This window comes from Leopardus geoffroyi, chromosome X, assembly GCF_018350155.1.
Source record: "Leopardus geoffroyi isolate Oge1 chromosome X, O.geoffroyi_Oge1_pat1.0, whole genome shotgun sequence".
Lineage (NCBI taxonomy): Eukaryota > Metazoa > Chordata > Mammalia > Carnivora > Felidae > Leopardus > Leopardus geoffroyi.
The window spans coordinates 85,092,387-85,103,574 of NC_059343.1; the positions used below are offsets into that span (position 1 = coordinate 85,092,387).

Sequence of the window (11,188 nt, forward strand, 5' to 3'; positions counted from 1 at the left end):
CTCCTTTTGCATATCCCCATCTCTTCCTGGGGAGGAATATATGTGGGTGTGCATGTCCAACTCTTATTCCTTTTCTCCGTGCCAGGCCATCAAAGCCAAATCAGAACTTGAATTCTTTGCGGCTGATTGCAGAGCTGGCAGGCCAACGATTTCCCAGGGAAAAGTAATGGAAAGGTTTGCTTTGGCTTGTATTCAGAAGGTAGAAGAGGGAATTTTCTGTCTGAAGGTGGGAGATAGAATTTTCCGTCTGGCTACAGCTGAGGTGGGGGGGCGGAGGGGGGAGAGGGAGTGGGATGAAGAATGAGGGATGAGGCTGCACTTGACTCCTCCTTCTCTGTCTGGCCCTCCCCGACCACGCAGTCTTGACGTCCTCAGGACTGGGATCTGCAAACCCCAGTGCACCGAAGTCAGGGCTGGGATCTGCAACCCCCAGTGGACCGAAGTCAGGGCTGGGATCTGCAACCCCCACTGGACAGAGGTCGACCTACTCCGACGGCGAGCTTTCTCAGGAGGGCACCTGTTGCAGAGGCTGGAAGTGAAATAAAGGCGTGCACTTGTTTCCTAGCTTATGTTTTATAATCTAAGAAATAAGGGGTGAGGGACTTTGAGAAGGGGCTGTGGTTGAGATCCGAGAAGTGAGTTTAAGGGATATCTTTACATTTTTTTATTTGAGTATGATTGACACACAATTATTTTAATGGATATCTTATTATCACAAATCTATGAGACTTAGACCTTTGCACTCTATTTTGAGAGCCCAGTAACAGCCCCACACACAATTTCACCTAGAATTCAAAGCAACAGTTGCCCTCCCTCCTGTAAGACTTACAGGAGTGATGGATGTAGCTCTGAAAAGTACCCTGCTAGCACAAAGACATCCAGTATCTCCAGAAAGTTGTAATAGCCAGTCTCCTGCAGCATATTTTTAGGTCAGTTAGCAAATATAAAATGTATTGCAGGGTGTTCATGGAAGTAGAGAAACTGCAGACCACTTCCCTGCAATCTACTACTTACTGACCTTTTCTTCCCCCTTTTCTTTACGGTCCCTATTGAGATACAAGGAAAGCAGAGCCTGGGAACATTGCTTTGGGGATTCCTCATACAGATTAGGCTTTTCTGAAAAGCCTGAGCATCTTGTTATATTCAGATAGAAGATCATCCACCATCATGGCTAGCATCATTGCATGTGTGGGTAACAGCCAGAGGCAAAACACACCCTGGCCACCTTGGGCCCATTCAATTTTGAGGTCTCTGGGGAGGAGTCTTGGTCCTTTAAGTGTCAACATGGCAGAAAGAAATGTGAAATTGTTCTCAGGGGGAGTGGTGCCAGCCCAAGGGGAAGAAACCTTTGAAAACTGATCCAAGTCAATGGGGTCCTGCCCAATTGGAGTATGTCTGAGGAGGAAAAGCTCAAGTGCTTGATGAAAACCTTTAGGGGCCCTGCCAGGGAGGTCATGCGTTTGCTCCAGGCTGCCAACCCCAATCTAAGAGTGGCTGATTTCTTGCGGGCAATGAAATTGGTGTTTGGGGAGTCTGAAAGCAGTGTCGCTGCCCATGGTAAATTTTTTAACACTCTGTAGGCACAAGGGAGAAAGCCTCCCTTTATGTGATTCTTTTAGAAGTGCAGCTTCAGAATGCTATTCACGCAGGGATCATAGCTCAGAAAGATGCAAACCAGACTTGCCTGCACCAGCTCCTTTTAGGAGCTGAGCTGAATATGGACCTGCATTTTAAGCTGAAACATCTTCTTAGGATGTATGCAAATGATCAAGAACATCGTCCTAATTTTTTGGAGTTAATCAAGATGATAAGAGAGGAAGGGGATTGGAATGACACTTTTATGAAACCGAAGAGACTCAAAAGGTCTGGGCTAATCTTGGAGAGGGCAGCAAGCCACATGGCATTTCAGGGCCCTCAGCCAATAGCAATCAGCAATGATGACTGCAATGTGATAGAGGTAGATGATACTCTTGATGACTCAAATGAGGATGTGATCCTAGTTGAGTCACAGGACCCTCCACTTACATCCATGGATGTCCCTCCTCTCAGAGGCAGGACCAGATGTCTGGATCAAATAGTGGTTATTGATTCTTCCAGCAGTTCTGTGGCTCAATCTCCTTCTACCAGTGGGGGTTCTGGGTATAAAAATCATGGTCCTGGGGATATGCGTAGAGCCAGGAAGCGAAAATACAGTCTTCTGTTCATATTGCGGTGAGGAGGGCCACTCAAAGGAAACCTGTGACAGTGAGAGCAACAAGGCTGAGGTGTTTGAGAATCTGATCATCATTCTGCAGGAGCTGACACATACAGAAAAGGAGAGGTCAAAAGAAGTCCCTAGCAGACACAATGACCTCTCTGGGCCTCTAGTAAGGTGCTAGACCCAGCCCTAAGTGAACCCTTTACTGTATTCAGATGGGAAACTGAGAGTGGGTAGACTTCTATCTGCATTAATTAATCCATAAATTGGCTTTATTTTGGACTGAAGAGGTCTTGGATACCACCAAAGTGGAGAGGATGGCCTGCCCTCTGTCCCTGCTAAGGGTCTGTTCTCTGCCTGTGTCCATTTCCTTGGTGACTTTATTCTTCTTATGAAAGAAGTGTTACTCTGTTAAACCTTCACAAAATGAAAGAATATACAAAAAATACAAATTACCTGAAACTCTCCATCCTTATATAAACATTGTGAGCCCTTTGATAAATGTCCTTCTAGATATTTCCCTATAACTGTGTACAGGTATGTATAGATAAAAGTGATCAAATGTAAGTTCTGTTCTATACTGTGTATTTTTCAGCAAACAAATATATGTTGTGGAGTTCTATGTCAATGAATATATACAAGCATCAAGTTCAATGTCTCTGTGTGTGATGTAACTTTTAGGAATATAGAAGAAAAAAATAAGAACCAAATATAGAAGCTCTAATGGGGGTGGGGTCATATTGTGAAATGGAGTTTTTTACCAGCGTCACTTACAGATGAGGAAAAGGGAAGCTGAAATGGGCTGAATATCTCCCCAAAAGCCCCTTATCACAACTGACCTGGTCCTAGGTCAGGGTCAAATCTGCATCCACTAGTTAATAATATCCCAATGCTTTCTTCCCTAATGCATCCTGAGAAAAGTGATCATGGACAAGGGTTGGGAGAAAAATGGGAAATGGGTATCTCAGGGTTTCCATTCCTGTTCACTTTGGGAAGGAGTGCTCTCCCTCCCCTGGGTAGATTCCTTAAACTGCTGCTACTGCTTCTTCTGGGCAATACCTGGTGGCACCAATAAGACTGTCCTTTGGGCTGACACTACCCTATGCTTCTTCCCTCAGTACTGAGAAAGCAGCTACTCATCAGAATTTAGTACCAGGAACCTCAGCACCTCCCAAGCTCCCCCTGGCTACATTGTAGAGGACAGCAGCCCAAGGACTCTAAGCTAACCTTGTTCTGATCCAACAAATGGGAATACCCAAGGAAGGATGTAAAGGAATCTGGGTGCCAGGGAATATGAAAATACATGGGAATTAGAAAGCCCACATACTCTTTTTATTTTTTAGTGTTTATTTATTTTGACTGGGGAGGGGCAGAGAGAGAACCCCAAGCAGGCCCTATGCTGTCAGCTCAGAGCTTAACATGGGGCTTGGTTTCATGTACCAAGAGAGGCAGATGCTTAACCTACTAAGCCACCCAGGCACCCCTCCATATACCCTTTTAGAACTGAGGACATCAATAGGAAAGAGAGATCACGGAAGGACCTTCCTGGACACCTGTTCCTGCCCCATCTCATGGCCTCACATTGGAGAGTGATAAAAAATGACCCTCTGTCCATAAGGGTCTCCCTGTTCTTTGTAGGTATATCAGTTCCTATCCTTGTGAGCAAGACAAGGTTGATAGGGGATGTTTTAATTTAAATCAGGGGATAGAGTGGAATGAATACAGACCTGAGGGGGGTTGTGAGGAATGAAATATGGCTGAGAGGACAGAGTGTGGCACGGTGGAAGGTAGTGTGTGGAGGAGAGGAAGCATAGAGCTGTAGAGATTGGGGGGAGGAGAAGACAGGGAGAGGAGGGGAGGGCACCTTGACTGGGCAGGGGATTCACATCTAGACTGGTAGGAATGGCAGACTCCGGAGGTTTCACACAGAACCCTGGGCTGTGTGGTCCTGAGGGAAGAAGGGTATTGGGGCTCTAATTATGCTAGCAGTTAATGGCCCCTCAACAGGGACAAAGGGGTGCAGGCTCAGGCCTCTGGGGAGGGGTAGAAGCCAGGCACTGCAAGAAGCCCACTGCAGCCTTCCCCGGACTGCCATACCCAGACCCTGCCATGAAGTGCTTCTCCTTCCAGAATCATCCCCATCAGCTCCTCCCTGGCTTCTTGCTCCTGCTTTGTCCCTGACCCCTTAATCTGACCTTTTAACCCACCTCTCCTCTCCCCTAGCCACACACTCTCTCTCTATGGACGGGTGTGGAGGCTCAGCCTCCTGTGCTCTGCCAGCACCCCTCCCCTCCCCTTAGCACCCTGTGTTTGCCTTCAGCTTCACCTCCTTAACCCCATGGCCAGAAGGAGACTGGGAGGGCCCTTCTGCCTTGGACCCTCTAGCTGAGAACTGGCCAGGAGCAAAGGCTCATGAAGCCCACTTCTTGCATCCCTCTGGGACAATTCTGGGCCCCTGGTAGCCACCTCCATCTCTCTAGCATCAAAAGAGACCCCTATCCCCTGAGTTCCACTCAGGCCCCCAAAGCCATAGGGGCCCACCAACATTCCCTGACTCTTGGTTTATAGTCTTTTATTCCTCCCTACTCTTCTCTAAATCTACCCTTGGAAGGGATCTGCCCATTTATCTATCCTAGATTAATGTATCCTTTCTTTTTCTGCTCACCTTTTCTCATTTTTACTCTATAAATGCTTGTTGAATAATTTACCCAAATAAACAGTTTATGCTGTCATAATTTCTTTCTGGGACCAGGTAGGGTAAAAAGAAAAATAAATACAACACCTACCACTGCCCTCCTTTTCACTGGCCTTAGTTTGGGAGTTCAGTACAGACAACTGCTTTGTAAAACTGTTCTGATTAATCCCCATTACTTCCTTCCCTCATCATCTTCTTTGTCCTGTAAACCTAAAATTGTCTGAGTTTTTATTTCACCAAAATGACACAAACCTGATCCTTTATTTTACTTTGTGTAGCATTTGCTTTTCCAGTATTCAGGACATATGTATCTTCCCTGAGGGACCTGAGAATTCAGATCAAACTAAGGGGGTTAACCAAAATAAGGCTTTTAGAGAATTTTGTGCCTGGTACCCTTTATTTGAGATTATTTTTCCCCTTCTCCCTTCACTCTCATGAATTGCTAAGAGATGAAATGAATCTTTTGTCAGGAGAAACTAGCCTTTGCATGACCTTCTTGTGCATTATCCCTCTTCTTCTAGATACTATTTTCCCTTGTTTTCTATGACACCCCTATCTCACAGTTTCCCCCAGATCTTTTCGGTGCCTACCTCTCAGTCTCTTTTGTTAAATTTTCTTTCTCTTCCTGATCCTTTCATAACAGCAGTTGTTGGAGAAATGAAAAAAGTACTGCGCCAAAGATGGCCGACAGGACTAAAACAAGCTCTGGTCTCTAGCTTAGAGACCCTTCTTCTGGGTTCTTCTTGCCCTGTTTGCCGCGCGCACGAAAACCCACCACAGATATGGAAGCTGACAACTATAAATTACCCTTCCCACTTGCATTTGGCGCTAAGATCTTTGGAGAAACCATCTCCTCTGAGCCCTCCGGTGTTAACTAAATCTCCGATCCACCAAGATCTCTGAGTGCTGCTTGGTTTTTCTGCCACCGTTCCAGCCTGGTTCCATAACATATTTGGTTCCCTGACTGAGAAACCTAACCGCGCTGGCCCATTGTTGCCACTGGTTTGGAAGAATGGCTAGGCTGTGACGGAGCAAGGAGCAAGGAATCATAAAGGAGAAGGTGTGTCCTGACTGAATTTTGGCAGTCCCCTGTTCAGTCACCTGGGGCTGGCCGTGTTCTGTCGTTCCTGCTGGACTCAAAGAGACCTGGTAGGTGAGGACCTGGACCTGAAGTGAGAACCTCACAAGTGAGACTACCAAAGTAGTCAGGCCCAACCAAAAGGGTGGAAGGGGGGGACCTGATCACTTCCCGGAGACCTTAGTGGTCTCACAGGTAGAAAATCTTACAGGAGGGAATGTAATAGACTCTGGTGTGTGTGTGTGTGTGTGTGTGTGTGAGAGAGAGAGAGAGAGAGAGAGAGAGAGAGAGAGAGAGAGAGAGAATGTGTGGCTTGGCCAGGCTTGCCACTTGAGTTCGAGTTTGTGGCTCCACGGACGGGCACCCTTAAGGTCCCAAAATTCTACGGAGTCTGAGTGGGCTCTCCTGAGTCTCAGTGAAAGGCATACGGTCCAGGGTGGCATCAGATTAGACTCCGATCACAAGTCACAAAGCTGAGTCTGCTACGGCCAAGCCTCACCTAAAGTTTCCCTTGGGAACACGACCAATGGAGTATCTGTTGGTCCTGAGGGCATCCGAGGGGATACCCTCCCTTTGTCTGTTTCCCTGACACCAAACACGAGAAAGGAATTAATAATAGGATCAAAACAGAGTAAGCCTACAATTTTAGAGGTCACGCTCAAAAATTTTAAAAAGGGATTTTCAGGCGATTACAGGGTGAAAATGACACCCAGGAAGTTAAGGACCTTTTGTGAACTAGAATGGCCCATATTGAATGTAGGATGGCCCCCAGAACAGACATTAGATGCTCAAGTAGTGCAGCGGGTTTGGCTGATAATCAGTGGGAACCCAGGTCACCCTGATAAATTTCCATACATCGACTCCTGACTTGAAATTGCCTGAAATCCTCTGTCTTAGGTGCGACTCATCCATAGCAAGCAGAGTCAGGCAAAGGTTTTAGCAGCTTTATCCGGAGATTCACCCAGGGAGCCAAAGAAGAAACTCACCACTCCCCTAGTGTTTGCATGACACCTGGAGGAAGATCCCGTCTTTCTGCCACCTTATGACTCACCAGGTTCCCTCCCCCATGCCCCTGAGCTTGAAACTCCTCCCCCATCTGTCTCTCCTCTGCTGCCACTGCTGCCCATCTCTCCTCACCTCCTGCACCCAGAGAACCCTCCCCGGGAGACAAGGGCCAGCAGCCAGACCGCACCCCAGACCCAGACCTAACGCTCTCCAAATGCCTGTAAGGGAGACGAGAGCCTGAAAGACAGAATGAGGATGGAACAGTCCAGCCAGCCATTCCATGATGTATTATCAACCTTTCTCTACAACCAACCTCCTCAACTGGAAACACAATACTCCATCATACTCTGAAAACCCACAAGCAATGGTCAACTTGATGGAGTCCCTCTTCCAGACCCACAGACTGACTTGGGAAGATAGTCAACAGTTACTCCATACTCTGTTTAATACAGAAGAAAGAAGAAGAATGAGAGAAACATGACAGTATCTAGAAGATCACACACCTCCGGGGATCAATGATCCTGCTGTCTGGGCTCAAGCTGCTGTGCCTGAAGAACGCCTGACATGGGATTTCACCACAGAAGGACAAGCCCACATCTGATGATACCAGGAAGCCCTCCTTGGGGGAATCCAAGCTGGAGCCAAAAAGCCCATGAACATGACTAAAATATCATCAGAAGAAAATTCCAGAAGTTGGAGGGCTTTGCCAGGATGAATATCAATCAGCTGATAGAGGTTGCCAGTAAAGTTTCATGAACAGAGAAGTCACAGCCAAAAGAGAAGCAGAGAGAAGACTAAAAAAGAAGGCCACCTTTCTCGCAGCAGCACTAAAAGAAACAGACGCTGTGAAAATGGGAAGACCCCAACCACCAAAAGGGGGGAAGACCAGAGCCCCCTTAGCAAGGACCAATGTGCATACTGCAAATAGAAGGGACCCTGGAAAAATGAATGTCCAAATTGGAAGGGCCCCTCAAAACCCTGCTGATATCAGGAAGAACCTCGAGGCAAGAACCTCATTGGTCTGGCTGGGATAGAATCAGACTGAGGGGACAGGGCTCTTTCTCTCTTGGCCCCCATGAAATGAAAGTAGGGGGCCAGACAATAAATTTCATTGTTGACACTGGAGCTGAACACTGGGTTGTTACTTCCCTGGTGGCACCCTTCAGCCATGGAAACCATTCTTGGGGCTACTGGGACACAGTGATGCAGCCCTTCCGTCAAGCTCGACAATGTGAACCTGGGGGTCACAAGGTCCGGCATGAGTTCCTCTACTTACCTGACTGCCCAATTCCTCTCCTGGGCCAAGGATCTGCTCTCCAAACTTGGGGACCAGATAACTTTTGAACCCACTGGACACATTAGCCTTCAGTTAAACTCAAGGCAGAAGGATACCCTGGTCGTGGCGATTACCCTGCCAAGGGAAGAAGAATGGAGACTATTCTGCGCCCAGGCCCTACCCTGTAGCCCTTCAGAGTTCAGGCTTACATTCCCCTCTGTATGGGCTGAAGATAACCCACCTGGACTAGCTTGGAACTGGACCCCATCATTGTTGACCTGATCCCTGGAGCCCAACCTTGGAGACAAAGGCAGTACTCCCTTCCACTCGAGGCTAGAATGGGTATACAAGAGCACCTGACCAAGCTCAGAGAAGCAGGTATTCTAACTGTGTGCCAATCGGCTTGGAATACCCCACTCATGCCAGTCAAGAAGCCAGGAGGAGGATACCAACCAGTACAGGATTTGAGGGCCATTAACTGGCTTTACACCCAGTGGTTCTGAACCCGTATACACTCCTCAGCCAAATTCCGGGGTCAGCCAGATGGTTTACATGCCTCGACTTAAAGGATGCTTTCTTCTGCCTCCGCCTGGCTCCTCAAAGTCAACAGCCATTGTTTGCCTTTGAATGGACTGAGTCCATTACAGGGTGCCAGCTGCAGCTGACCTGGACACAACTTCCCCAAGGCTTCAAGAACTTGCCCACTCTTTTTGGGGAAGTACTAGCTGCCGACTTCATCGACTTTCTGAGGGAAATCACAGGGTGTGTCCTCCTCCAATATGTAGACGACCTCCTCCTTGCCAGCGACACCCAAGAAAACTGTATGAAAGGTACCAAGGCCCTCCTGCAGCTCCTATCCTACTTGGGGTACCAGGCCTCTTGGAAAAAGGCACAGATTTGTCAGCAGCAGGTCCGATACTTAGGCTTCCTCCTCACAAAAGGAAAAAGAGAACTAGGACCAGAAAGGAAAAATGTTATCACCACACTGCCACAGCTCCCCCCAAAAAATGAGGCTTGCATGAATTTTTAGGGGTCGCAGGGTTCTGTCGCATTTGGATTCCCGGATTCTCAGCCATAGTGAGGCCCTTCTATGACCTCTTGGGAGGGCCAGACTGGGAGCCCCTCGCATGAACTGAGGACGCAAGGGCTGCTTTCACAGAAATAAAGCTGGCTCTGGGATGAGCCCCAGCCCTGGGTTTGCCTGACATAGAAAGGCCCTTTAACCTCTTCGTACATTAAAGGACAAAATAGCCCTTGGAGTGCTCACTCAGAGCATGGGGCCTTGACAACGGCCAGTAGCCTACCTGTCAAAAAAAAAACTTGATCCTGTGGTTGCAGGATGGCCACCCGTGCCTCAGAGCACTAGCAGCCACAGTCCTGCTCTTCAAGGAGGCAGACAAACTCACACTGGGACAAACACTTAATGTTAAGGTCCCACACGCAGTCATGTCCCTCATGAGCACCCAAGGATATCGTTTCCTCTCCAATTCTTGGCTGACACAATACCAAGGCCTTCTCCATGAAAACCCAAGGGTCACTATCGAAACAGTAAGAACACTAAACCCGGCCACCTTCCTTCCCACAGAAGAGGGAGAACCTGACCATGACTGTTCCAAGGTAGTGGATGAAGTCCATGCCAGCTGCCTGGACCTCCAAGACCAGGCTATAACAAGTCCAGAGACCATCCTGTTCAGCGATGGGAGCATCTATTTAAAAGAGGGCAGCCGAAGAGCAGGATATGTGGTAACCACAACCACCGAAGTTCTGTAAGCCAAGGCATTGCCAGAAGGATGGTTGGCAGAACGAGCTGAACTGTATGCCTTAACCTGAGCCTTCATCCTTAGCAAAGGTAAACGAGTTAACATCTATACTGATTCTCGGTATGCCTTCACTACTGTGCATGTACACAGAGCCATCTATAAAGAAAGAGGCCTCCTTACTGCTGCAGGGAAAACTATCAAAAAACAAGGAAGAAATACTAAAGTTTCTTGAGGCCGTATGGCTGCCAGACAAGGTAGCTATCCTACACTGTAAGGGACATCAGAAAGGAGACGACCCCATAACTCAAAAAACTCACCTGCGAAAGGCCATATTTCATTCTTTCTCATTGCCATGTAGTATTCCATTGTGTATATAAACCACAATTTCTTTCTCCATTCATCAGTTGATGGACATTTAGGCTCTTCCCATAATTTGGCTATTGTTGAAAATGCTGCTATAAACATTGGGGTACAGGTGCCCCTATGCATCAGCACTCCTGTATCCCTTGGGTAAATTCCTAGCAGTGCTATTGCTGGGCCATAGGGTAGATCTATTTTTAATTTCTTGAGGAACCTCCACAGTTTTCCAGAGCAGCTGCACCAGTTTGCATTCTATGCTAAGTGAAATAAGTCATACAGAGAAAGACAGATACCATATGTCTTCACTCTTATGTGGATCCTGAGTGACTTAACAGAAGACCATGGGGGAGGGGAAGGAAAAAAAAAGAGGTTAGAGAGGGAGGAAGCAAAAACATAAGAGAGTCTTAAAAACTGAGAACAAACTGAGGGTTGATGGGGGGTCGGAGGGATGGGAGGGTGGGTGATGGGTATTGAGGAGGGCACCTGTTGGGATGAACACTGGGTGTTGTATGGAAACCAATTTGACAATAAATTTCATATTTTAAAAAAAATCGACTGGACGACAAAAGAGCCAGAGCGGCCTGACCTAGGCAAAGCTCCTACCTAAACTATGACTCTTGCACCCCAGAGAGATGCCTCCCCGTCCCTGTACACAAATGAGGAAAGAAGTTGGGCCTCAACAGAAGGGGGCACAGTAAGCAAAGAGGGGTGGTGGGTCATGCCAAATGGGCACATCTTTGTCCTGTCGTCTATGGGAAAACACCTAGTGAAGGAATATCACCAACTCACGCACCTAGGGAAAACTGCACTGGAGGCC

The 11,188-nt window shown here is 47.6% G+C and overlaps 1 protein-coding gene and 1 long non-coding RNA gene across 2 annotated transcripts; both read left to right on the forward strand.

The window, feature by feature from the left end:
- Positions 1 to 215: 215 nt before the first annotated feature.
- Positions 216 to 4,411, forward strand: ZCCHC18 (zinc finger CCHC-type containing 18). The gene is given in 4 exon segments (XM_045471631.1): positions 216 to 1,354; positions 1,357 to 1,587; positions 1,590 to 2,187; positions 2,189 to 4,411. Coding segments are annotated over 4 exon segments (1,206 nt in total). The 5' UTR covers positions 216 to 1,167; the 3' UTR covers positions 2,379 to 4,411.
- A 1,337-nt stretch (positions 4,412 to 5,748) lies between these two features.
- On the forward strand, positions 5,749 to 10,348 carry LOC123594823. The gene is made up of 2 exons (XR_006710893.1): positions 5,749 to 6,041; positions 6,868 to 10,348. It is a non-coding gene; the product is annotated as an uncharacterized LOC123594823 (long non-coding RNA).
- Positions 10,349 to 11,188: the final 840 nt, after the last annotated feature.